Source organism: Heteronotia binoei, chromosome 2 (genome assembly GCF_032191835.1).
Source record: "Heteronotia binoei isolate CCM8104 ecotype False Entrance Well chromosome 2, APGP_CSIRO_Hbin_v1, whole genome shotgun sequence".
NCBI classification, from domain to species: domain Eukaryota; kingdom Metazoa; phylum Chordata; class Lepidosauria; order Squamata; family Gekkonidae; genus Heteronotia; species Heteronotia binoei.
In genome coordinates, this window is record NC_083224.1 from 177,094,396 (window position 1) to 177,121,764 (window position 27,369).

A 27,369-nucleotide genomic window follows, 5' to 3' on the forward strand; every position below is an offset into this window, starting at 1 on the left:
GATCAGCATTTTCCTCGTAAGAAAGGGCCAGTTACTCGGGGGCCTGATAGGAGCCCTCTGGGGCCTGATTTGGCCCTCGGGGCCGCATGTTTGACACCCCTGCTCAATGGCATCACACGCCCACTGAGCTCCCTCCCTAGGCACCATCCCCCAAATCTTCAGGAATTTCCCAAGCTGCAGTTGGCAACCCTAGATCAGGCTGCCAAAGATAAAGAAACTCCATTCGGCCTGGGTGTATTCATTCACCTGGAGACTGGCATCCCTATTTTCAATTAAAAGGCATCCTCTCTCTTTAAATGCAAAAAAAAGAAAAAAGGGCATTCCACTTAGCAGAGGCATTAATTGGTACCACCTTCTCTCCCTCCAGAAACAATCCTGGTTGTCTTGGGAGGTTCCATCGAATGCTTGCTTTTCTCACTGACAGGTTAGTAGGGGGATCACCTCTGTACAGCACCTAGCACATGGTTGGTGGGCAGGGATAGCAGAAATGTTGTTCTCTTAACCTGGGGTTGTCTTCTCCCCCGAGGAGCTTCTGTGTCTTTTTCCATAGGGTCCATATGGGATGAGTGATTGGGTGAGGCTGGGTGAAACCGAGATGGACGGAGCTAAGAAAGTGAGCTTAAGGAAGGGTAGAATGTGGCATGAAGCAAGAATCTGGTAGCTAGGGTTGCCACGTCTGCCATGGCCATCAGTGCCTGAATAAACCCTGTAGAGGCCCCTAGGCCGTCAAAATCTTGGGGAGCCCCTTGCAAATTATCTCTGCAGCCTGCAGGCACCTTCTCAAAAGCCCCATTGACAAAACTGTGGGGGAGAGAGAGCAGAGAGAGGCAAATTTGGCAACAACGCCAGCGGCAGCCACACCAGGCAAGTCGGGCAAAGAGCGGCTCAGTCGCTGGCCATGCGGGCAGGCTGCAAGCAGGGGGGGGGGGAAACTGGGGGGACAGCCGGCCCAGGGCTCCTAAAGATGTGGGGCTCATAGGCCATTGCCTAGTTGGCCTAATTGTTAATCCAGCCCTGATGGCCAGGGGTGGGAGGGTAGAGCTGAGCTGGGTTGGGTTGCCACCTCCAGGCTGGGAAACTTCTGGAGATTTGGGGGATGGAACTTGGGAAGGACAGAGACCTCAATGGGGTACAATACCATAAAGTCCATCCTCCAAAGAACCTATTTTCTCCAGAGGAACTGATCGCTGTAGTCTAGAAATGAGCAGTAATTCTGAAAGAACCCCAGGTCCCACCTAGAGGCAGGACTAGATCTACAAGGGGGGGGGGTTGGGGAGGGGGGAGGCAAAATTAAAAAATGATGCCCCCTTATGGGCCCTTTCTATCTTATGGGTCCATAGAATAGAGCGGATTCCACACCCAATTGGGTGCCCCCCTCCGTCGGCGCCCAGGACAAGCACCCCCTCTGCCCCCCTAGATCCAGTCCTGCCTAAAGGTTGGTATTACTACCTGTAGCTTCTTTTAAAGAATCACATTTTAGTGAACAATTGGCTTTGCTGGGCCTCTGTCAGGTGCATGAAAGTGTTACCTCAGTGAGCAGGGAGAAACAGATACTTTGTTTTTCCAAAGTGAGGCCACAAAACCTGAGCAGCCTAAGCAAGATTAGGGGGTACTGAGCTTCCTGGAGAAGTAAAACTGACACGATATCCAATTAGAGTTGCCAATCCCCAGGTGGGGGCAGGGGATCCCCTGGTTTGAAGGCCCTCTCCCTGCTTCAGGGTTATCAGAAGGGGGGAGGGAGGGAAATGTCTGCTGGGCACTCCATTATTCCCTATGGAGACCAAATCCCATGAGGTAACATGGAGAATTGATCCATGGGTATCTGGAGCTCTGGAAGGGGCTGTTTTTTGAGATAGAGAGAAACACCAAATTTGCAGCATTGCATCCAATCCCTCTCCTCAAAAGATCCTCCAAGTTTCAAAAAGATTGAACCAGGCAGTCCAGTTCTATGAGCCTCAAAAGAAAGTGCCCCTATCCTTCATTATTTCCAATAGAAGGAAGGCATTTCAAAGGTGTGTGGTCCCTTTAAATGTGATGGTCAGAATTCCCTTTGGAGTTCAATTATGCTTGTCACAACCTTGCTCCTGGCTCCAAAGTCTCCTGGCTCCACCCCCAAAATCCTCAGGTATTTTTTGAATTGGACTTGGCAACCCTAGATCCAATCAAATGAATGTAACCTGTGGAGAGGGAGGAGCCTCAAATATCAGCAGCTGGATGTAATTGGGCATCAACAGTTGAAAGTGATAAAGAACCTTGTGATACCTTAAAGATTATCAAGTTTGTTGCAGCATATGTTTTCTTGTGTTAGAATTCACTCATAGGGCAGCTGGTCTCCAGGTAGGACCCAGAGATCTCTCAGAATGATTTCTAGAATACAGAGATTAGTTCCTTTGGAAGAAATGGCTCCTTTGGAGGGTGGACTATGGCATTATAGCCCACTGAAGTCTCTTCCCAAACACCTCCACCCTTAAATCTCCAGGAATTTTCCAAACTGGAGTTGGTAACCTGCAAGTTTATTAGAAGCAAGCAGTATAACTTTCAGCTGGCAGGGATATTTACAGCCCAAGCTCCAATAAGCAGGTTGGGAACAGGAAAGGTGAGACGGAGAGAAAGAAAAATATTTTTTTCTCTTCTACACTAGAACTCTGGGTCACCCAACAAAACCAATGGGAAGAAGACTCAGAACAGAAAAAGGAACTGTTTCCTTTGTATGATGCACGATTCACTTATAGTACTCATTGCCATTGGATATGGTGATGGCCACTAATGTAGAGAGCTTTCGGTGGGGATTAGACAGATCTCTGGAGACGAAAGAAAGGCTTTATCAGTTACTACTGATGGCCATGGTAACTACATAGAACCTCTGAGTACCAGGCTATGGGGGGAGAACAAGGGGCTGGTTTTCTGGGGTATCTGTCTGATCAAGTTTGGCTCTTTGTGTATGCTTTGGAGCATGTGTGATGGGTAGGCTTGGCAACTTCTACAGCCATGTGCGTTACCAGATGAGCGATTTAATGGTGCACAAAGCATTATTATTCTGACATCCATCCCTTTGATTGTTTAATGAGACCAAGGAGATAGGTCCTTTCCCCAAGGGCGCATGCAAGTTAAAATTTGACTTGAGGGTGGAAGAGTTTGGGATAAAGAAGGGCATTAATTCTGTTTGCTTCAATTATGTACATTTCAGTCGGGGAGGTGGGTCTAAATCTGTCATTCTGGTACATTTTGTGCTGCCAACGAGCTCAGAGTTGGATACCTGTTTTCCTCCTTTTGTCCTCACAACAACCCTGTGAGGTTGTTGTTGATCCAGGCGCTCGTTGGCTGAACCTTGTAATATTGTAAAGTTGAACTTCTTTACAAGGTGTACTAAGGATTTACATGACTTTTTAAAAAGTTTTCCTAAACGTTGCTAGCCAGTATATCACAGTGTTTGTTTTTTTATTTTTCTTGCAAGATGAACTGTGATCCCAGATTGTTGCTTTTTTAACCTCCAGGTGGTGGCTGGAAATCTCCTAGGATTACAATTGATTTCCAGGTGACAGATCACTTCACCTGGAGAAAAGGTGGACTCTACGGTATTATGCCACACTGAAGTCCCTCCATCTCCCTCCAAACCCCACTCTCCTTACGCGCCACCCTCAACATCAGGTGTTTCCAACCTGGAGCTGGCAATCCCAGCACTTTGCACAATGTTCCTAGCTTCCGCTGTTACTATGTGCCCTCTGGCTATGGCTGGAAAAGGCACTCCACACTTTGAATGAGGGATAATAATTAAAGACAGTCTTGTGTAGCGGTACCAGACGAGAATCTAGGAAACTCCAAATCCACACTGTGCTGTGGGAGCTCTCTCTCTCAGCCTAAGCTGCCACACAAAGTTGCTGTGAGGAAAAAACTGAGAAAGAGGGGAACGATGTAAGACTTTTGGGGTCATCACCAATGTTCCCTCTAAGCTGTAGAGTTTTATGAGCAAAAATTCTACTTCGTGAGCTACTGGAATTAATGTTGTGAGCTACTGCATAAATTAGTTTGCTGTGGGCCATTTTCGCTGAGCTAAGTCAAAAATGTGTGAGCTGGAGGTAGGGTTGCCAAGTCCAATCAAAGAAAAATCTGGGGACTTTGGGGGCGGAGCCAGGAGACTTTGGGGGGTGGAGCCAGGAACAAGGGTGTGACGAGCATAATTGAACTCCAAGGGAGTGCTGGCCATCACATTTAAAGGGACAGCACACCTTTTTAAATGCCTTTCTTCCACAAACACAATTAAAGATTTTTTTTTTAAGAAACTTAAAACATTAGCACTCACCCTGCTTTAAATTCTATAAGGTGCACTGCTGGCTGTGATCCCTGATGTTCATTTTATGCATGGAATCTTTCATTGTTTATTTGAATCCTGTGTAGTTGCTATCAATACAAATCCCTATGATTCCCAGAACAGGCCGCCGCCGCTGCGCGCTGCTGCCCGCTGCTGCCCGCTCGCGGTTGCTGCCTCCTCCTCACCTCAGAGGACTGGAGGACAGCAGAACAGGCCGCTGCGCTCTGCTGCCCGCTCGCGCTTGCTGCCTCCTCCTCACCTCAGAGGACTGGAGGACAGCAGAACAGGCCGCTGCGCACTGCTGCCCGCTCTTGCTGAGTCCTGGCCTGCCCCCTCCCCTTCTCTGATTGACCTCAGAGGGGAGGGGAGCGGAGCAGGCCGACGACGCTGTGCGCCGCTGCCGCCTCTTCAACTTGCTGCTCCGAAGGACCCAGAGTCAACTCGCGCCGCGGCCTTTGCGCCGTTCCCCTCTTCCCTCCCCCCACTTCCATTTTTGGGGACAGCGGGGGAGGAGGGTGCAAACCCGGGGGTCCCCCGCCAGGGCGGGAGGGTTGGGATGCCTAGCTGGAGGCTCAAAAATAGTGAGCTAGCTCACACTCTCAGCTTAGAGGGAACACTGTTCATCACTGGACAGAAAGGTTGGGTATAAATTAAGAAAATAAATTAATAGAGTAAAGAAATGCAGGCATCTAATCCTGCTAGGGAAAGCTTGAAGTTCTGATTTGGGACCGTCAGAACCTTAATTCCAAGTTTCTTAATTGTTTTAAACATTCTTTTTCCTCAGCTTTTCTGCCACTAGGGCACCTGGGACAGCTAAAAACAATTTAAAAACAGTCTTTTAAAACATCTTAAATACAAAAAAAGGGCAGAAGTGAAACAAAATTAGCAGAGAGACATTAAATGGGCAAACAAGACTGGTAAATTATTCCTCCAAAGATTCTGTGGCTGGATACAGTTTTCACCACGTAGTAGACATGAGTAAACGTTACCATGTAGAGCTGCCAGCTCCAAGGTGGGAAATTCCTGGAGATTTGGGGGCAGGGGGGATCTGGGGAAGGTGGGGTTTGGGGACGACGAGAGCCTCAGAGGAGTACAATGCCAAGGAATCCATCATCCAAAGAAGCCATTTTTCTCCAGGGAAACTGATCTCTGTAGCCTGGAGATCAACTGTAATATCAGGAAATCTTACTGCCAATGCTTGGAACTTTGTAAAGGCTTATGCTGATTTCCCTTTGTGTGGCCATTCCATTTAATTTGATTTTGGCACTGATTCTTTTACCGACTGTTAATTAAGATATGAGGAATATTTCAATTTGAAATGGGAAGTACAAGTGGCTAGCTACCTGTCTGTTCTCGTTAATTATGTCAGTTTTGGCATTGGTTCATATTTGTTGTAATAAACACATTTGTGTATGTGATTTCGGATTTGCTATATCATTGTGAAGGCTGTGGGCTTGGTCTGACAGTTGTATTTCATGAGTCACGACTGACTAATTTATCGGATAAAAACTGTTAAGTACTAGTTATCTTCGAAATGGCAATTCATTTTTATTATATAAGTCAGAGTTTGTAATTTATTTAAATTTCGTTATTTGTTATTGGGAGAATGTACATCAGCCTGCTCAACTACATCTGTGTTGTTTTGTTATTTTACTATTTCCCATCTGGAGATGGCAATCTTGAGAGGCAGGAAGTTCCAAAGCCATAGGCTGGCTCCTGAAAGGCACCCTTGTAAAGTAGACACCTCCCTTCAGATGGTGAGGATACAGAGGATGAAAATCTAAGTGAATGAGTGGGTTCGTGACTATTTGGTTGAGAGACTCTCAGTGCATGTTCAGAGATATTCTTGTCATTGTCTGCAGGTTTTGTGGGCTACCCTAATGAGTCTCAGAAGTTACATACCCTTCAGGTTACCCTTGCAGTTACTGGCCAGTTTAGAAACGGTCTCCCCCACTCCCCAGTGGGCAAATAGCCCCTTCTAAAGGCATCCACTAACCAACCATCTCTTACCCTTTCCAGCAGGTGCTTTGTTGAAATTGCCTTTTGCAATGCACTCCCAAGGATTCCGCGAGGCGCCTGCTTCCTCCACGGAGGCCTACTTGCCAATTGCCAGCTACTTTTCCTTCTCCAGGGCAGAAAGTAAGTCCTCAAAATATACCATACAGCTTGTAGGGGGAGAAAAAGCAGAACTTGGTGGCCTCCATCTTATTAGGCCAGAAAAAGCACAACTCGGTGGCCTCCGCCTTACTAGACCAGAAAAAGCATAATTCAGTGGCCTCAGTCTTTCTAGGCCAGTGTCTGATCTGTTAGCTGTGTGAAAGGATCTGCTGACATTAAAAGGAATTAGGGTTGCCAAGTCCAATTCAAGAAATACTTGGGGACTTTGGGGATGGAGCCAGGAGACTTTGGGGGTGGAGCCAGGAAACATTGGGATGAAGCCAGGAGCAAGGTTGTGATAAGCACAATTGAACTCCAAAGGGAGTTCTTGCCATCACATTTAAAGGGACCACAGAACTTTTAAATGCCTTCCCTCTATTGGAAATAATAGATAGGAACACCTTGTTTTGGGGCTCATAGAAATGGACCCTCTGGTCTAATCCTTTTGAAACTTGGAGGGTCTTTTGAGGAGAGGCACTGGATACTATGCTGCATATTTGGTACCTCTACTTCAAAAAACAGCGCCCCCCCCAGAGCCCCAGATACCTGCAAATCAATTCTCCACTCTACCAAATGGGATTTGATCTCCATAGGGAATAATGGAGTGTCCAGCAGGCATTTCCCTCCCTCACCCCCCACCCCCAGCTTTCTGATGACTCTGAAGCTGCTATTAGGTAGAAGAGATGGTGCTGAGCTGCATGTATTCTGTCTAAAGCAGCTTAAACTCATGAGCAAAAGCTCTACCCATGATGCTCTTCTGCTCTTAGCCAGAGGGACCATTGCTTCGGTGGTCTTGGTGACCAAATAGGGCTGCCAGTCTCCAGGTGGTGATTGGAGATCTGCTATTACAACAGATCTCCAGACAACAGAGATCAGTTCACCTGGAGAAAATGACCACTTTGGAAGGTGAGCTCTATAGCATTATACCACTGAAGTCCCTCCCATCCCCAAACCCCGCCCTCCTCAGGCTCCACCCCCACCCCCAAATCTCCAGGCGTCTCCCAGCCCAGGGCCAACGCTACCAAGAACCACTAGGGATCCGCCTATTACCAGAATCCAACCCAAATCTTGCATGATGAAAACAAGTCACACTGTTGCTCAGCCTCGTAGACCCTCAGAGTGACCACGGCCCCTGGAACATTGCCCCTCCCAACACAGGCCCCTCCTTCAGCAGCTCTGCTGAGGGCTTGGAAGTCGCCTCTCTGCTTGAGTGTCCTGAGAACTACACTTGCCAGTCAGAGTAGTTAATATCAGGGTAGATGGACTGCCTCATTCAGTCCAAGATGGCTCTGGATAAGAGATGCTGACCTGTGGTAGTGAGGTAGCTACTTCCAGTCTCTACTGAGCCCACTGTTTGCAACGTTAGTGCTGCAAACAAATTCCCAGTCTAGGGTTGCCATCCCTGGTTTTGAAAATACCTGGAGATTTTGGGGGTCGATCCAGGAGAGGGCGGGGTTTGGGGAGGGGAGGGGCTTAAGTACGGTACAACATAATAGAGTCCACCCTTCAAAGCAGCCATTTTTTTCCAGGGGTAACAATAACACTTTTACACACTATAGTGTATATGCAACCTACATTTATCATAATATTTGGGGCAAATTAATTAAGGGTGCTTTTATTGTTGGGGAAGGTTTTTATAATTAATACGCCATTAGAATTAATTTAAGTATTTTTAGTTAATTAATCTAAAAGGGAGATTGTGGGTTGGGTTTAATTGGTTAGTTAACTTCAGAACTGGCAGATACCGATAAATTAAGGGGAATTTGGATTGGCAAGGACGGAAAGGGTTGGGGTGTTAATTAACCGCAGGGTTTGAGCTGTGCTCTTCTACATTTGGTATGAGGCTGAAGCGGAGACCAGTGGGAGATGACCGGCCTGGGGATTCCAGTACTCCTGGGGAGGGGAAGGTATGATGGTGGGAACAGACATCAATATAAGGGAAGGGGGCTGAGACAAGGTGGTGCTCGGCCACCTTCCAGTCTGTGTCCCATCCCGACAGTGACAGGTAGTGAGGTCAGGCTGAATTACTCGCCTCTGTCATTGGCGTTATGCAACGCCGGGTCCATAAATAATAAGACCTCAGTCCTCCAAGAGTTTCTGCTCGAGCAGGATGTGGACCTGGCTTGCGTGACTGAGACCTGGGTGCGAGACGGAGAGACTGCAGCTCTCTCCCAAACGGCTCCCCCGGGATACTCAGTATTTCACCAATCACGAACTAGCAGTGGGGGGAGGGGTGGCTCTATTCATATGAGAGGCTTACTCCTTTTGGGCTCTCCTGGCCCCAGAGATCAACGGTATTGAATGTGCCGGTCTGGCATGGGACATTGGGGAAGGGTTGGAGATATGGCTGGTGTACCGTCCTCCTAATGCACAAGTCAACATCTTACCATCCCTGATGGAGGCTATAGCAGGCTGGGCATTGGAGTGCCCAAGGCTTGTGATCCTGGGTGACTTCAATGTCCATGCTGATGACACGGCCTCCAGTCAGGTGATGGACCTAGTGTCATCCATGGCGATACTGGGGCTCTCCTAATTTGTTACATTGCTCACTCACCAGGCAGGGCACATGTTAGATTTGATCTTTGAGGCTGGGGTTCTGGTGGACGATATTACTGCTGAGGCGGTGCCATGGTCGGACCACTTTGCCCTTAAGGCTCGTGTGGATGTTCCACCCCAAGCCCATCTGGGTGGCGAGCTTATTTTGGCTTGCCCATGGAGTCTGATAGACCCTGAGCAGTTCCAAATGGCTCTACGGGATCCCTGGCCCCCTGGCGATTCTCTTGATGACCTGGTTGAGTCTTGGCAGGGCCGAGTCTCCAGAGCCTTTGATGAGATCGCACCTCTGCGCCCTCGTGTTAAGCTGGCTCCGTGGTATACCCTGGAGTTGCAGCAGCTGAAACGAGGTCTCAGACGGTTAGAGAGGCAATGACGGAGTACTCGAGACGAAGCGACTAGAACATCTTATAGAGAGTTTATAAGGTTCTATGAAATAGTAGTCAAAGCCACAAAGAAGATTTACTTTGCGGCCAAGATTGCGTCTGCAAATCCACGCCCGGCACAATTGTTTAGGACAATTCGGAATCTTACAACACTGCCACAAGGCAGGCCAAATGCTAGGGAATTGAAGATAGACTGTGAGGCTTTTGCGAAATTTTTTGCAGATAAGATCTTGTCGCTCCGCCACGACCTTCCTGCCACATTGGATACAGTATGTGAACTCGAGGCCCCGTGACTGTCTTTTGGGTTAGTTCTGGATCGCTTTCACATGCTCAGCTTGGAGGAAGTTGACAGAATCCTCTCCACTGCATGCCCAGCAACTTGTGATCTTGACCTGTGCCCCTCCTAGCTAATTAAAGCTTGCCAGAGGGAGCTTAGATGTCCTATACGGGACATCGTAAATAGATCCCTCTCGGAAGGGCTTTTTCCAACACATCTTCAAGAGGCCGTGGTCTGCCCTCTCCTGAAAAAGGCTACATCAGATGCGGCCAAATTGGTATATTACCGGCTGGTCTCAAATTTACCCTTTTGGGGTAGAATTATTGAGAGGGCAGTAGGGTCACAGTTACAGAGTTTTCTGGATGATGCTTCCGTTTTAGATCTCCAACAGTCCGGCTTTCGCCCAGGTCATGGGACAGAGACAGTGCTGGTTGCCCTGATGGATGGTCGCTGGAGGCCGCTCGTTCCGTCCGGGCTCCTGGGGACTGGTGGGCGGCGTCGATGGGGGCAGCTTCGCAACTTCAGAGCGGCCAGGGCAGCGCACCTCCGCCGCCTCTCCCCTCCCACCGCCCCGCCTCGTCCGCCAGGCGCCTTCCGGATGTCTCCACTCGCCCAACTTCCCAGCTGGAGTCCTGGGGCAGCGAGGAGGTCTCCGGAGGGCCCGCCCGGCTCTTTCCCTTTCCGGCCGCCAGGAAGGAGGAGGAGGAGGGTGAAAGGGGCCCTCGAGCATCCCGGGCTGCCTGCCTGAGTCCCTCTCGGGGCGGCATGAAGCCCGACGGCAAGGTGGTGCTGCTGGGCGACATGAACGTGGGCAAGACGTCGCTGCTGCACCGCTACATGGAGCGCCGCTTCCAGGGCACGGTCAGCACGGTCGGCGGCGCCTTCTTCCTCAAGCAGTGGGGGCCGCACCACATCTCCCTCTGGGACACCGCAGGTCAGCTGAGGAGGGCGCAGCCGAGGGGAGGACTTGGCGGGGAGCTGGGGGGCCGAACCGCGACCCGGGGGCCACATGTGGCTTTTTTACACATCTGGTGAGGCTCGCAAAGTCCCCACTGGGTGGTTTGGAGAAGGCATTTCTCTCTTTAAATCGCTTCTCCAAGCCAAGTCAGCTGGCAGATTGGAGAATGCATTTAAAGTTAAAGTTGCTTTCTTCCCACCTCTCCTTCCCCATCTTCCTCGGGAGGTGGTGGGCTCTCCTTCCTTGGAGGTTTTTAAACAGAGTCTAGATGGCCATCTGACAGCAATGAAGATCCTGTGAATTTAGGGGGAGGTGTTTGTGAGTTTCCTGCATTGTGCAGGGGGTTGGACTAGATGACCCTAGAGGTCCCTTCCAACTCTAGGATTCTGTGATTCCTTCCTTCCTTCCCCTGATGCGCATGTCTTGCAACTCTCAAACATCGGATGTTTACTTTATGTGGCTCTTTCATTAAGTGAGTTTGGCTCTCCCCACGCCCAATGGCCTCCGTGCCGCCACAGCCCCGGGGGCTGGGGGTGGAGGGGTCCCCTGCCTGCTGTGTTGATCTGCTCCTCTGTCCAGTGCACTTTGATCTCAGCTAAGGAGCTGTGTTGTGTCCTCCCAGCAACCCTTTGAGGTAGGTCAGGCTGATGGAGACTGGCCCCAAATTGCTTTGGAGTAGAAGGGACTGCTCCACTGTGCCACAGCCTGTTGGGGAGTGCAGTTTGAGTTCAAGGACCTGGGGGTTACCAGTAGCACAGGGGTGGCCAAACTGCTGCTCGGGAGCCACATGTGCCTCTTTCACACATATCGTGTGGCTCTCAAAACTCTCTTGAGTTACTCCTGAAGGTTTTGGATCTAAAATTGGTTGTGAATGGACATGTCTGTCACTCGAGGTTGCAAATTCCCCATGAGAACGCAGTTTCTAACACAGAGCTTTTGTTTTTGTGGCCAGTCCAGGTTTCTTGAAATCCCCACTGCCCTGTAGCTGGCTTGGAGAAGGCATTTGTCTCTTTAAATCACTTTGCCAAGCTAGCTGGTGACTTGGAGAGTGCATTTAAAGTTAAAGTATATTTCTTTCCACTTCTCCCTCCCTCCCCATCCATTTCCTTCCTCCCTCCCATTGTAGTGGTTAAGTGTGCAGACTCTTATCTGGGAGAACCAGGTTTGATTCCTCACGCCTCCACTTGCATCTGCTGGAATGGCCTTGGGTCAGCCACAGCTCTCGTAGCAATTGTCCTTGAAAGGGCAGCTTCTGGGAGAGCTCTCTCAGTGCCACCTATCTCACAGGGTGTTTGTTGTGGGGGAGGAAGATAAAGGAGATTGTGAGCCACTCTGAGACTCAGAGTGGAGGGCAGAATATAAATCATCTGTCTGTCTGTCTTCCTTCCTTCCTTGTGGCTTTCAAACATCTGACATTTATTCTGTGTGGCTCTTACATTAAGCAAGTTCGGCCACCCCCGCAATAGCGATTGTGCGTGATCCTGGCCTTCCTTTCAAAGCGTTCCAGGTAACATCGGTACAGAACTTCTGCAGCCACGGAGAAGTCCCCAAGAAGATTTTAAAAAGTAACCTGGATCACCTGGGGAAATGATAGGTAATGTGCTGGCATGGCTGCTGTTGGCACAGTGCTGTTAAATACTTCTGGGCCCCGTTTTTTTTGAAAAATGGCTTAACTTTACTTGGATTACTCCTAGGTCAAAGTCCACCGGCTCCTCAGAGATCAACAAAAGTTCCAGAGTATAAGTTTTCAGGAATCACTTCCCGTTTCCGGCAGGTGGCACGGGGGAAATGATGTCACAGGAAGTGATGTCACTTCCTGTTTCCGGCGGTGGCATGATGTCACCGGAAGTGACATCGCTGGAAGTGACGTCACTTCCTGTTTCCGGTGGCGTGCACACACGTAGGGGGGCCCACATAAATCTTGGGCCCCGGGCCCCCAAAGCCCTAGCTACGCCCCTGATGCTGATGACCCCCAACTCTATCTACTGATGGACGGACAGCCTGACTGCATCCCAGAAAATTTGGACCTGGTGTTGCAAGCTGTGGCAGGATGGCTCAGGCTGAGTAGGTTGAGGTTGAATCCAGCAAAGACAGAGGTCCTTTGCCTGAGCCATGGCAATCTGGGGGGAAATCCCCCTACCAGTGTTTGACAGTGCACCATTGAAAATGGCGTGCAAGGTTAAGAGCTTGGGGGTGCTGCTGGAGCCTGCCTTGTCAATAGAGGCCCAGACAGCAGCCACTGCTAAAGCCATCTTTTTTCATCTTAGGCGGGCAAGGCAGTTGGCCCTCTTCCTGGAGCGTGATGACCTGGCAACAGTGATCCATGCAATGGTCACCTCAAGGTTGGACTACTGTAATGCCCTCTACATGGGGCTGCTCCTGTGCCAAACCTGGAAACTGCAGCTAGTGCAGAACGCGGCAGCCAGGCTGTTGTTGGGGCTCCCTAGGTGGGAACACATACAGCTGAGGCTGCGGGAACTGCACTGGCTGCCAATAGTGCCATTATCCAGCACAGCTTGTCTCCGAGAGAGTAAGGGACCGCAGCCCGGGATTCCTCACGGTTTCAGACCTTTGTCAGCCTTTTTCTCTCAGTGTTTTAGCCTAGAGCCTCAGTACAACTTGGATCAACGCATGTTAATTTCTCTTTCTGTTTCCAGCATTGATCCAAGTTGTTAAATGTTGTCCTGAGGCTCCAGGATAAAACACTAAGAGAAAAAGGCTGGCGAAGGTCTGAAACCGTGAGGAATCCCGGGCTGCAGTCCCTTACTCTCTCAGAGACAAGCTGTGCTGGAGGTTTGAGAACTCCACCCAAGTTGCTGAACATAAGGGAGAACAGCAGGGAGGCAATTGCCTCTGAGGAACTGTACCTTATTATCTTCATACTTTTTCCAGCTGCATTTGTATTATGAGCGTTTGTGAATTTAGTATCAGGAGTGGTTCATAAGTTACTAATGATGACTATTGCTATGCATGTATTTTGATAAATGTAGGTTGCCTATACACTATATTGTGTAAAAGTGTTATTCCAATGTTTTTTTACTTTTTTATTCACTTACATCGTAACCGGTTGATATTTACCATTTTTTCCAGGGGAGCTGATCTCTGCCAGCTAGAGATCAGTTGTAAAAGCAGGAGATCTCCAGCCCCCGCCCCCCTGGAGGTGGCAACCCTATTCCAATTAGTAGTTTACTCTGGAGTATTTTTCTTATATTAAGGGCAGCTGACTGTTGAGGAGGAGGAGACATTCTAGATCCTCAGCATGAGGGTTGAATAAAATCTAGTAGGAATCCAAAGTGTAAGTGTGATGTGGGGTTTGAGTACTGGACTCCTGTATTCAGATTCCCTCTCTTGGGCTGCACACAGTCTATCATTCTAACCTACCTCTAGGACTGCCAACGCTCAGGTGGGAAATTTCAGGTGATTTAGGGGCGGAGCTTGGAGAGGGCACATTGGGGAGTGGCAGGAGCTCAGCAGGGATTTGATGCTACATAGGGTTCACCCTTTAAAGTAGCCATTTTCTTCAAGGGAACTGATCTCTGAGAGGCCTCCAGTCCCCACCAGAAGACTGGCAATCTGCGACATCAGGGGGCTTTTGTGGGGAAGAACAATGTATGAGGAGTGAACCATAAATGGCAGCCTGAACTTCTCAGATGAAAGGGCGAGATAACAAATGAACGGATAAGAATCTGGGAACAATGATGCAGAAAGTAGAAAACGTGACACATTACGGAAAGTATGATCTCCCCCCCTCCAAAAAAAGACAGTTAAAACAGGACACCATTTATAAGTGTTTATGTGGATTTAAAGTATCTTTTTAACAAGAAAACAACGGTTCTGTTGAAGAGCTGATGGAACACGGCACATCATCACGATCTATTCTTAGCCCATTATGAGCATTTGGGTCCCAATATCTGTGGATATAAAAGTTATAGAAAGACCAGAGTCAGCAGTGTTGGAGGAGGGAATGTTACAGATGAGATTGCCTGTAATAAATTATAGATCTTTTAAAAAGAGCAAACATGTCCACAAAACCACAGGTAGCGTTGCCAGTTTTATAAACAAGAGATTGTCTTGGAAGCCGAAGCAGGGAACGTTCTGACAATGGGTGGCTTGGAGCTCCCACAGGTTTTGTACATGGAGGACAAGAATGCGGGTTGTGACTAAGAAGCTTAGTGCCTGGATAAAGGATAAGAAAGATGCTTTAGAAGTAGTGAAAAGGGAGGTGACCCTGGATGTGATACTCAGCAGGATCTGGTTTGAGACTGAAATACTCGCAGACTGCTTGAGATCCTGTGACTAAACTGCTCCCAGATCCAATTAGAGTTGCCAGTCCCCAGGTGGAGTCATAGTACTGACAGTATGCCTGTTTTACTGACAAGGAATGGATTAACTATGGCGTTCCCGCTATTATGCATGAAAATTAGAGAAAGCTAGGAATTCTGGATTGACACGGATGATGATTGTATGATTTTTGGCACTACTGGACCTAGAAAATCACACATAATATACAAGATTGGTCCCCAGAAGAAGGATTAGAGATCCGAAATGGCTTGCTAAGTGGAGCGGTTCTCCATTGGACCTTTTCTCAAATATAGCACTGGAATATAATATAGTGACTTTGTGCCATATAAGGACAGTAGTAGCATTGTAGAACTAATGAGGTTTTAACTTTCTGCATGACTGATATGTTTTGTACTGATGATACTCTTTTTATATTTTGATACTATATATACTCATTACACAGTCAGAATTGTGTTTTAACAGGGAGAGTTTTATCTTTGCTGTGGAATCCCCAGGTGGGGGCAGGGGGTCCCCCGGTTTGGAGGGCCTCCCCAAAGTTCAGGGTCATCAGAAAGCAGGGAGGTGGGGAGGGAACTGTTCTCTGGGCACTCTTATTCCCTATGGAAACCAATTCCCATAAGGTAGAATGGAAAATTGATCTGTGGATAACTGGGGCTATGGGGGGGCTGTGTTTTGAGGTAGAGGCACCAAATTTGCAGCATAGCATCCAATGCCTCTCCTCAAGAGACCCTTCAAGTTTCAAAAAGATTGGACCAGGGGGTCCAATTCTATGAGCCCCCAAAGAAGGTGCCCCTGTCCTTCATAATTTCCAATGGAGAGAAGGCTCACAGTTCCTTTAAACATGATGGGCAGTTGCTCCCTTTGGAGTTCAATTGTACTTGTCACAACCTTGCTTCTGGCTCCTTCCCCAATGTTTCCTGGCTCCACCCCCAAAGTCCCCAGATATTTTTTTAATAGGCAACCCTAGTTCCAATCTATATCTGAATGGAAAGCGGCCCCCGAATGTCCACTATAGTTGCAATTAATTGCAGATATGGTGCTGGCTGTAGAGGTGGGGATTTCTAAGAAAGGGAGAGTGAAGGTAGGGTTCATCTGGAGATTTTAGGGGTGGGACCTAGGGATGGTAGAGCTTGGGACTGGACTGGGATAACTCAGTGGGTATAATGCCATAGAGCCCGCCTTCCAAAGCAGCCATTTTCTACAGGAGAGCTGATCTCTGTTGTTTGGAGATAGTTGCAATAGCAGCAGATCTCCATGCCCCACCTGGAGGTTGAGAAATTTCTCAAGATTTCAGGGTGGAGTCTGGAAAGGGTAGGGTTTGGGGAGGGGTCTCAGCCAGGTATAATGCTATGGAGTATGGGCTGTGGCTGGAAATCTCCTGGGATTACTATTGCTCAGTTCACCTGGAGAAAATGGCTTCACTTTGGAAGGTGAACTGGCATTATACCCTATTGAAGTCCCTGCCCTCCTGAGGTTCCACCCCCAAAATCTCCAGATATTTCCCAGCCTGAATCTGGGGACTCTTCATTTTCTCTCGGGGGAGAGATCTCTGCTGTCTGGAGATTAGTTGTAATTCTGGGAGATTTCCAGGTCCCATCTGGGGGTTGGCAACCCTAACTGTTCTGCTGGTCTGGCACTGAATGTTGCCACATGGCAGAGTGTATGGTGGGGTGGCTTGCTTTGAATACAAAATGTTCTTCCTACAGACACAGAAAGGCTCCAGTTGTCTAAAGGGAAACTGAGGAGTGACTCTTTACATCTGAGAGGAATCCAGCTAGATGTTCCTCCCAAAATCGAGGCTTTGAATGCGTGAGTATATGGTGGAACTGCCTCCCTCTCCCCTGGTTTCAACATTGGGCTCCAAAATGGTTGCAGGTCCGTCACTGTCAAATGTTATCTGTGTCAGGGTGAAGCAAAATGGCTTCTTGTGGAAATGGGACATCTCTGGAAAAACAGGGTATGGCACAGACAGCAGTCACTGGAACAAAGTGATGGGTGTTGGCCAACTCTGGAAGGGTACCAGTTATTGTGTTTTGAGGGAAAAGTAAAAACACTTCTGTGCGTAAGTAAGGACAACTGAGATACAAAACTATCATTGTGGAAACAAATTGTCACAAGAAACAAACACTAAACCCACTGGATTATTTCCAGCCTGCTTTTCAAGCCTAGCTCCTCTTGTACCATTTAGATCAGGGATGTCAATCTCATTTGTTATGAAGGCCGGATCTGACATAAATGAGAAGATAGAGAGGCTTGGCTCAGTAGCTCTTCTGTGCAATTGAGAGAAGCAAGCTCTGCCTCCACCCCTTCCTCCCCAAGGGAGGAGTCTCAGCCAATGGAGAAAATAGAGGCTTTGCTCTGTAGCTCCTGTGTGATTGAGCAAGCCTGGCAAAACAAGCTGTTATGAAGAAGGAAGCAAGAGAGAGGGAGAAGGAAGATGATAGCCAGTCGCTTGGGGGCCTGATAGGAGCCCTCTGGGGGCCTGATTCGGCCCCTGAGCCGCATGTTTGACACCCCTGGTTTAGATGAAAGGAGAGCCTGTGGACTATCCTCACTGTTTTAACACCTTCATTATTCTATATGCTATTTGACTGCCCACCCTCTGTATGTATGACTGTTATTTCAATTTTCGTTCCATTGTCTCTGAAGAAGTGTGCTTGCGCACAAAAGCTCATACCTTGAATAAAAGTATATTGGTCTTAAAGGTGCCACTGAATTCAAACTTTGTTCAGAAGAGATTGAATCAAAGCTATGAATACGCTAAACAAATAAATGAAGAGTTCTGCTATCCTCTCTCCTTCACCATTTAGATTCACCCACCCAGAAACTATTCAGAAATCCCAGAGGAAAAAGAAAATACCGATGAAGACACGCCAAACCCCAAAGAATACTTTGGTCTTGGAACTGGTAAAACTTTGGGGGTGGAGGGAGATTATTTTGGCTAGAGCCTAGACGGACAGCCTTAAAGTCTGGCTTCAAAGGGTTTTGCCAGGGCGTCTCCCTTTCTGGACCCAATGCAAGTATATATGTAGCCCTCTCTTCTGGATGTCCCTCCCCAGATCCATAGCACCACAAATACATCCCAGAGCTCTTAGAAACTGGCAGCTGAGTCCCTACTGTTTGTGTTGCGTGGATGAGTCCCCACTGCTTGTGTTGCATGAGGGCCCCATTAGTGAAACTGCAGCGATGTTCTTACAGCCTTCTAGCTCAGGGGTGGCCAAACTTGCTTAATATAAAAGCCACATAGAATAAATGTCAGATGTTTGAGAGCTGCAAGACATGAATGTCAGAGGTGGGAGGAAGGAAGGAAGGAGAGAATAGTTGGGAGAGGTGGAAAGAAAACAACTTTAAAGGCTTCTCCAAGCTGCTGACATTTGTCTCTTATTTAAAGAGACAAATGCCTTCTCCAAGCTGGCCAACAGGGTGGTGAGGTGCAAGAGCCACATAATATGTCTGAAAGAGTCACGTGTGACTCCTGAGCCACAGTTTGGCCACCCTTGTTCTAGCTTCTCCAAGAGATGTTGTCAGGAAGAGAATGTTGACAAACAGTGCAGGTGTTGCAAGTCAGTTCTGCTTATGGGGAGGGGAAAGAATAATTTGCCCAGGGACGTGCAGAGAGATGTGCTGTGGGCAGCGACCAGGGGTCTGAGAAAGGAAGGGGAGAGGGCTCAAAAGGAACTGAGCATTAAGTGACATGGAAGAAACAGGGAGCTGCAGGAAGGGGCCAGAGCTGCGCATTGGAGAGGCTACATCCTGCCAGCAATCAAACAGAAGGGCTGGGGCGCATAGTGGTCGTGGAGCACAGAGTTGGGCAAGGAAGACCTGGATGACAACGTTGGAAATGTAATAAGGTGATGCTCTTTGTGTCTCCTTCCTGGTTATGATGTGCTTGGGTGCCATCTGGTGGCGGCAGAGCATTCCTTTGCGCCAAATGCACCAGAGCCCTGCAGGTGGCTTGCCTTTTCTCTGCAGCATTGTTTTCCTTTGGGCCCCTACAGGAGGAAACTTTAGCTGTGTCTTCCTTGACAGCTCACTGGGAAGATGCCTCCACATTCACCGTGCATTTCCAAGGCCGGCACTATAAGGTCAGTGTGCTTGCTTTTGTTTGAGCCCCAAATTTTGCACAGGGAGACTCTCCTCGAAATGTTTTCCTTCCGTCTATGCTCATGCTGGGTGAAACTTCTGCTTTAAAAAAAAATTTCCCACTGACTCTGTATGGGTGGGGGGGAGAAGACAAAACGCCACAGTGACGGCTTACTGAGCAACAAGCGAAGCTATTCTTTGCTGTTCGACACCATATTGTTTCTATAATATAGTAGTTTATGTGTCTAAGGCAGGGGTGGCAAAGTTAAATGGAGAGAGTATGACGTGCCCAAGATCACCTGGCAGAGCAGGGATTCGGATCCCATTCTCCTCAGTTGTGATCCAGTGCATGCTGGCTCTTCAGATAGGGTGCTAATAGCTCCAATGTGGTGTCAGTGGGTGCCACATGCCCACTGGCACCTTTCCTGGTGCACATCAATGATGCATTCAAACACACTAAATAACGTGCTTTGCAACTGTACTTTTAATGTATGAGAACAGCAAAATCTACTTGCAAACTGTTTCTGTGTGAAAGCACACCAAGTGTTTTAAAAAGGAGGCAGGGTGTGATGGGGCTTTTGGCCAGCACGGCTTCTGATTGGCCATTGGAGAGATGATTGGCTGTGTAGGTTTGTAAAGACGTTGCTTTGGAAACAGCTACCACCACCACGGCACAAGGATCTTCACTGTGTGATTAATGCTGAACTTGGGGCAACCGTTCTGTGGGTGGCTCTGTGGTAGTGATTCTGTGGCTATGCCTACCATGCTGAGTCAGACTTCCTATGGCGCCTGAAGGCTCCGAAAAGGTCAGTGGGACCCCTAGCCTACTTCATTCATCCAGTGGCTCGTCTGTTATGTTTTTGTGAGGTTTCCGTGAAGTTGAGGCCCCACCTTGAAGAGTTCCTGGAAGAACTTGCCAGAATCTATGAGGTAGGTTAATGAACGTTGGCTCATGGGTTAAATAAAGGAGGGGGGAAGGTAAGTATAATAACCAGGGGCTTTTTTTTGTAGGAGGAAATCCTTTGCCTATTAGGCCACACACCCCTGATATAGCCAATCCTCCTGGAGCTACAGTAGGCCCTGCACTAAGAGCCCTGTAAGCTCTTGGAGGATTGGCTACATCAGGAGGTGTGTGGCCTAATATGCAAAGGAGCTCCTGATAATAACCCAGTCTTGTATGTCGCTGTTCTGCAAATCATTCTTCCTTCCCGCAAGCTGTGAAATCATAGAGATGGCTCAGCATCCCCCTGACAGCAAAGGGCCTTCCTCCTGTTTCTTCACAAGCAGAAAATGCTGTGTTCTCCCCTGTGCTGGATCCAAGATGGCAGATTTAGAATTTGGGGCTCTAGCTAGCTGGGGCTCCAACCAGCTCTTGGTTGGAAAATACCTGGAGATCTGGGGAAGTGGGGAGGGACCTCAGCAAGGTACAATGCCACAGAGAAGCACCCTTCAAAGCAGCTGTTATCTTCAAGACCCTCATCCCGTTTCCATGCTGGTGCAGCCCAAATTCTGGTTGTTGCAAGTCCTTTTCTGGGAAACAGAACAATGAGGTGTTTAAGTAATTCATTCTGCAGCGCCAGATAGCTGAATGCAAAGCATGACATCTAACCCCTGTCCGCTAGCTCCTTCTAAGGCAGTGACAAGTTACAGCCCCCTTTTCAACCCTTCCCCAAGTCATTGTCCCCTGCTTTGCTGCTGCCCTGTGCCAGCCACAGCTGTGGGAGGAACACATCTGCCAGAGAGGCCAGTCTCCAGCTGGGACCTGGGGATCCCCAGGAGTTACAGCTCATCTCCAAACAACGGAGTTCAACTTTTCCTGGATAAAACGGATGCTTTGGAGGGTGAATGCTATGTCCCTGTCCTCCCCAGGCTCCATCCCCAAATCTCCAGGAGTTTCCCGACCTGAATCTGGCAACCCTATCCCTTGTGTCCTGTCTTGTAACCAGGGATCATTTTGTAGAAAAATAGGTGGTGGAGCTCATCCAGGGATTGTTATGCAGCTGCACCTACTGTTCAATGGACAAGGCGGGAAGGAGGAAGTGGAACTCTCAGAATGGTTCAGGAGCTGCGTTGCTGTGAGCTCCTGCTGAATCCGAGGGCTGCTTGTAACCCTAGTTACCCCTACATGCTCCTCGAGCTGCATTTGGATCCATTCTGAGCTGCATTTTGGTTTGCAAGCTGCAGAGCCCTGCTGTGATCTATACAAAATGGAAGCTTTCAAAAATATGACTTAGCAGTATTTGTGTTTAATTTTAAAATATAGGTCTATACTTATATGTCTCTTTTTAGGGAATTTTTATAAAAAGAAAAAAAAAACCATAGCAGGTGCAAAAGTGCTCCGGAGGCTGGAGGTTGGATGTTACTTGGCTCCGGTAACATTACAGTTGCTAGCCAATATTCCCTCCTCCATACAACAGCTGTTTATGCATGAAGGAATCTGTGCCTTCTTTCTTGGAGGGTGAACAGGGCTTGAAGTGCATTGAAAGCAGAACTCCCGGCAACAGAGAGGAAACATATGTTTTGTATTAGATGGCGCCACCCAGCATTCTGAAAATGTTCCATTTGATTTTAGCCTTCAGTACAGGTTTGGAAGAAGAGCCCCATGCTGCAGAGCGGTAAGCTGCAGTACTGCAGTCCAAGCTCTGCTCATGACCTGAGTTTGATCCCGGCGGAAGCTGGGTCCAGGTAGCCAATTCGAGATTGACTCAGCCTTCCATCCTTCCGAGCAGGGCCGGCACGTGGGAGTAAGCCAAGTAGGCAGCTGCCTAGGGGACCACCTAGCCTAGGGATGATACAAGGCGGCCCCTCTCCTCACGCCCCGCGCCCGCTGCCTTCCAGACTTTGCTGAGGCCTCCCAAGGCTCGGGAAGCCTCGGTGAAGTTGGTGGGGGGCATGACAGTGACATCATCGGTGAATAAACCGCTGCGGGGGTGGAGGAGCGGGATTCAGCCTTGGGCACAGGAGCCTGTGTCTGCTTTTGAGGTCGGTAAAATGAGTACCTAGCTTGCTGGCAGGGGGGAAAGTGTAAATGACTGGGGAAGGCAATGGCAAACCACCCTGTAAAATGTCTGCCATGAAAACATTGTGAAAGCAACGTTGCCCCAGAGTCGGAAACGAATGGTGCTTGCATAGGGGATTACCTTTACGGGTTTTGGAGGGGGTGTGTTTGTAATTCAGGGGTTATTGCACAACTGGCTGCAGATGAACTTCAGACCTCTCTCTTTGCCTGCTTTCAGGTCTTCATTTTCACAGCTGCCAAGCAGGACTATGCTGACAAAATCCTGAAGGCTTTTGGACCCCAGAGGAAGTTGATCAGGTGACAGTGTTCTTGCAGAACTCCAGGCCAATTAACTCCTTATGTATCAGACTCTTTACTCAGTCTAAAGATTTCCAATGGACAGTATGCATGAATCAGCTTAATTGTTGCCCCCTCCTCTCTTCTCTCACCCTACCAGGCATCAGCTTTATCAAGAAGATTGCTTGTGTAGCCAGGGCTGTTACATAAAGGATCTTTCTGTACTGGAGAGAGACCTGGCCAGGACGGTGGCTGTAGCAAATTGCTTGGAAGCATTTCCTTACCAGGTAAGTGTTTGACTATTTCAATCCTTTCTCTCCCTCCTTCTCCAGTGCTCTGAAGCATAAAAAATGGCCAGACCATGTTGTGTGCAGTGAAAATAATCACAGATAGTGACTCTCCAAGCAGAGTCACTATCACTCCAAGCAGAGTCACTTTTTTGGGGGGGGGGGGAGGGAAACCACTTAAGCAGATTGATACACAAGCTAACCCTCTCTTCACATCAAACCATACACTGTTCTGCACAAAAGGATCCTCAGGGGTGCAAAATAGGGTTTCAGGGGAAGGGAAGCATCTTCCTTTGTTGCAGCTGGCATTGCTTGGGAAGAGGCATTCCTTGCGAAGGAAGGAAGGAAGGAAGGAAGGAAGGAAGGAAGGAAGGAAGGAAGGAAGGAAGGGGAATGTCTCTTCTAAGACAGCACCTGCCATTTTTTTTAAATAGTTGTATTTAAAGAACTGGGATTTCTAAAAAAAAAAGTGTTAATTGGTGGGCATTTTTTTAGTGGCTCATCCCATTTGAATCTCTGTCTAGCCACTGAAATGGTGCAGCCCTACACCAGTTTGGTGTAGTTGTTAAGTGCGTGGACTCTTATTTGGGAGAACCGGGTTTGATTCCCCACTCCTCCGCTTGCAGCTGCTGGAATGGCCTTGGGTCAGCCACAGCTCTCACAGAGCTGTCCTTGAAAGGGCAGCTGCTGTGAGAGTCCTCTCAGCCCCACCCACCTCACAGGGTGTCTGTTGTGGGGGAGGAAGGTAAAGGAGATTGTGAGCCACTCTGAGATTCAGAGTGGAGGGTGGAATATAAATTCAATATCTTCTTCAGCTTTACGATCCCTTCCTCCCATCTTTTACTTTTTAAATGTTTCTTCCCCCTGCTGACACTGATGCTTGGAATCCTCCCCTACGTTGCCTTCGGGTTGCCTAGCAACCCCCAAATGGCTGTTGATACCCCGCAGCACAAGTTCTCAGTGGCACATTTTTCTTAAAAGAAGCAGGGATTACTTCTATACTTTGGGAGGTTTTCTATAAACTGTGGTCCCCAACCCCACCCCGGCTTGTAGCAACCCCCCGAAGTATAGCTCTCACAGAGCTGTCCTTGAAAGAGCACCTTCTGTGAGAACTCTCTCAGCCCCACCTACCTCACAGGACGTCTGTTGTAGTGGAGGAAGGTAAAGGAGATTGTAAGCCCCTCTTAGATTCAGGGTGAAGGGAGGGGTGTAATTCTAATCTTCTAATGAACAGATAGCTTAAAAGGAGAACAAGGGCTTTGAATGTGTATTTCTGGGGCAGGGAAGACAATAAATTCATTCTGGCTGGGAGTTGTCTTCAGAAGTGAGGGGAGATGTGCTGGGAGACGTGAGGGCAGGGAGATTAGCAATAGGAGGAGAGCAAACAAGTTGCCTTTTCAAATCCACACAGTCAGCTCCCAGACAGGTGAGTATCAAGCTCCCCAAAGAAAAGCTGATGTTTTGTACAGGGGCCATCCGGCCCTTTGATTTACCAGGGAAGTTCCCAGCTTTAGAGGACTCCCGGGCACAATAAAATTGAGCCACGAGGTTCCTGTGCACCTGGCTCAGAGTCTCACCCTACTCCTGTGAGTTGTTTCTGTGGCCTACACGTTGACTGAGTAGACCCTGTAGCAATGCTCAGCTTGCTCAGGGGGTTGTTTTAGTCTTTCATTCTAGCTCTGCTCTTATATTTTAAGCCTTAGATCTTCAGTATCAGAGCCTGCCAAAATCTTCAAGTGGGACTCTGCTTGGACGTGAGGACAAATACATAACCCCGCAAATAAGTGTTGCCCCTTCCTTCTTTCTCTTTCACTCTGCTAAGACTTCCAACGTGATATTGATCCCAAAGTGGCTGGGAAGTCCGCGGGACAAGGAATTGCTGCGCCTGATTCCAGTGCTGAAACGTCTTAGCCAGGTGGTAAGTCCGGCGGGAACATGGCTTCTAAACAAAGGAACAATCGGGCAGCTTAGATAATTGCATGAAAACGGTGAGAAATTGTAGGTATCTCCTCTTTTATTAAATGAAATTTCCAGTCCCCTAGTCCATAGCAGAAGTAGTAGTCTTTTAAATCAGTGCATCTTAGGTCTCGTGGCCCTTTCTTACATGCCCACAGAAATACTGCTCGCCACTTGGGGGATCAGAAAGCAATTTTCTCCAGGCCAGTTTGGTCAGGGATCCTGGAGGGGTTTTTTTTTGCCATCTTCTGGGCATGGAACAGAGGTCACTGTGTGTGTGGGAGGGAGGAGGTATTTGTGAATTTCCTGCATTGTGCAAGGGGGTTAGATTAAATGACCCTGGATATCCCTTCCAACTCTATGATTCGATGAAATCAAGTTTCTAGCCCTCATAGCCAGAGCAGGAAAAATGTACAACGCTTTCTGGAATACAGCTTGGATCTCTTCCCTCCTCCCCTCAGTTCATGAGATCTTGCCCTACTTCTGGATAATGTAGGGTTGCCAGCTCCTGGTTGGAAAACACCTGGATATTTTGTGGGAGGAGCCTGAGGAGGGCAAGGTTTGGGGAGGGGCTTCTATGAGGTGTAATGTCATGGAGCCAACCTTCCAAAGCCGCCATTTTCTCCAGAGGAACTGATCTCTGTTGCCTGGAGATCATTTGTCAGTGCCAGATTAAACCCTATGGAGGCCCTCAGGCAGTCAAAATCTTGAAGGGCCCCTTACAAATTATCTCAGAGTCGGAGCGCCTGCCCTGCCACCTGTGGCCCCTGCTGCAGCCTGCAGGCACTTTCCCAAAAGCCCCTTTGACAAAACTGTGGGGGAGAGGTGCAGAAAGGCAAACTTGGCGACAGTGCCGGCAGTAGCCGCACCAGGCAAGTTGGGCAAAGAGCGGCTCAGTTGCTGGCTGCATGTGGAGGCTGGGAGGGCTGCAAGCAGCGGGGGAAAGCCAGCCTGGGGCCCCTAAAGGCAATTTGGCCTGATTGTTAATCCGGCCCTGTCATTTGTAACCCCGGGAGAGCTCCAGCCACCATGTCAAGGTTGGCATCCCTAAAGGAATCTGCTTTCGTATCCACCTGCCACCATAAAAAAGTAGTGGTTTTTCAGCCAGTTCAGTGTAGTGGTTAAGTGAGTGGACTCTTATCTGGGAGAACTGGGTTTGATTCCCCACTCCTCCACTTGCAGCTGCTGGAATGGCCTTGGGTCACCATAGCTCTTGTAGGAGTTGTCCTTGAAAGGGCAGCTGCTGTGACAGCTCTTTCAGCCCCACCTACCTCACAGGTTGTGGGGGAGGAAGATAAAAGAGATTGTAAGCCACTCTGAGATTCAGGGTATAAATCCAGTATCATCATCTTCTGCAGGATAATATCTGCGCTGAAATAGAGAGGAAACCTCATGGGAAGCCAACAGAGGAGGCCTGATATTCTCTTCTGGCACAACTGCCCTCCGTTCCTGTACCAAGTTTGGTTTGAGTGCAATCAAAAGCCCTCGAAGTAAAACAGGGTCTTGGAGAGAGATCTTTGAGCCTGTGGTCTGGTGCATTTTTTTGCTTTCATTGACCTGATTTTGGTGGGGATGATAAGACTGGGAAGTTCAGCAACTTCGTCCGATTTGTCATGATCTTAGGGGAGGGGCAGGAAAGCAGGTCTTACAGAATGTGGTTGCTTGGGGACTGGGAAGAAATGGTGGTTCCAGCTTCATTCTAGGAGGGGCGATAATATGCATTTCCCCCACCCCACCTCATTTAAGTGACTTGCATGTGTTTGTAGGGAAGAGGGCCTTCTTACATATAACCAGACTTAGTATGGGGAATCTTTTTTGCCCTTGGCTTGTCCAAAGGGCACCTTAATGTGAATTTCCGATGTAAAAGACTGCAGAGAATTTTTTTTGAACTATATCATGTTCTTTTGTAATTGCAAAAATGATTTTAAGCAAAAAATAAAATTTTATTTTTGTGTCTCCTGCTTGCTTCCCAAAAGCCCAGTGCGTGTTTTCTACTTCCTCTCTTTTTTGGGGGTGGGGGAAGGAACTGTCTGCAACTCAAGACTCCTTAGGTGGCAAACAGAGACGCAGTTCATAATTTGGGCTTACAATATTGCTGACCAAGAGTTGGGAAGCAGAGGCGTGCCACATACATCTTGTTGCCATTTCAGCAGCTTGCAATTCATCTTTCAGTATGAAGGAGTGCTGGAGTGGGCAAGAGGTCCCAAATCAGGCTGGGCCAAGATAAGTGTTTTATTTGCCTGTCTTTTGCTTGAAAACCTGTAAATAATGTGTGTGGGGACGGTGTCAAATGTTGGCACATGAACACTACGGCTGTTCTGTGTTACTGACAGACTGCCAACACTGCCCCATTTCCTCATCATGAGAGCTAGTTTGGTGTAGTGGTTAAGTGCACAGACTCTTATCTGGAAGAATTGGGTTTGATTCCTCACTCCTTCATGTGCACCTGCTGATGTGATCTTGAGTCAGCCACAAGTTTTCTAAGAGCTGTTCCTCTCAAGTGCAGTTTCTGTCAGAATTCTCTCAGCTCCACCTACCTTGCAGGGTGTCTGTTGTATAGAGTCATAGAACCATCTAGTCCAACCCCCTGCTCCATGCAGGATCAGCCTAAAGCAGGGGGGGGGGCAACGGTAGCTCTCCAGATGTTTTTTGCCTACAACTCCCATCAGCCCCAGCCGGCATGGCCAATGGCTGGAGCTGATGGGAGTTGTAGGCAAAAACATCTGGAGAGCTACCGTTGGCCACCCCTGGCCTAAAGCATCTCCAACAAATAATCATCCAGCCGCGTTTTGAAGACTACCAATGA

General features: G+C 48.5%; 1 protein-coding gene across 1 annotated transcript; it reads left to right on the top strand.

Moving 5' to 3' along the window:
- Nucleotides 1-343: 343 nt before the first annotated feature.
- Nucleotides 344-26,538, top strand: LOC132566975 (CTD small phosphatase-like protein 2-B). Its single transcript, XM_060232524.1, has 10 exons — nt 344-424; nt 6,329-6,448; nt 16,649-16,751; nt 17,753-17,849; nt 18,941-19,027; nt 19,893-19,955; nt 22,262-22,341; nt 22,481-22,607; nt 24,430-24,525; nt 25,922-26,538. Exons 2-10 carry the CDS (start codon nt 6,358-6,360, stop codon nt 25,979-25,981), a joined length of 804 nt encoding a protein of 267 aa, XP_060088507.1. The 5' UTR covers nt 344-424; nt 6,329-6,357; the 3' UTR covers nt 25,982-26,538.
- The last annotated feature ends 831 nt before the right edge of the window (nt 26,539-27,369 follow it).

Excerpts from the sequence above, each read along its gene's own strand:
- LOC132566975 (XM_060232524.1), top strand. The coding sequence starts at position 6,358 with ATGCACTCCCAAGGATTCCGCGAGGCGCCTGCTTCCTCCACGGAGGCC. Across the intron at positions 19,956-22,261 it reads AACTTGCCAGAATCTATGAG|GTCTTCATTTTCACAGCTGC; the intron begins GTAGGTTAATGA and ends GCCTGCTTTCAG. Across the intron at positions 22,608-24,429 it reads TGGAAGCATTTCCTTACCAG|ACTTCCAACGTGATATTGAT; the intron begins GTAAGTGTTTGA and ends CACTCTGCTAAG.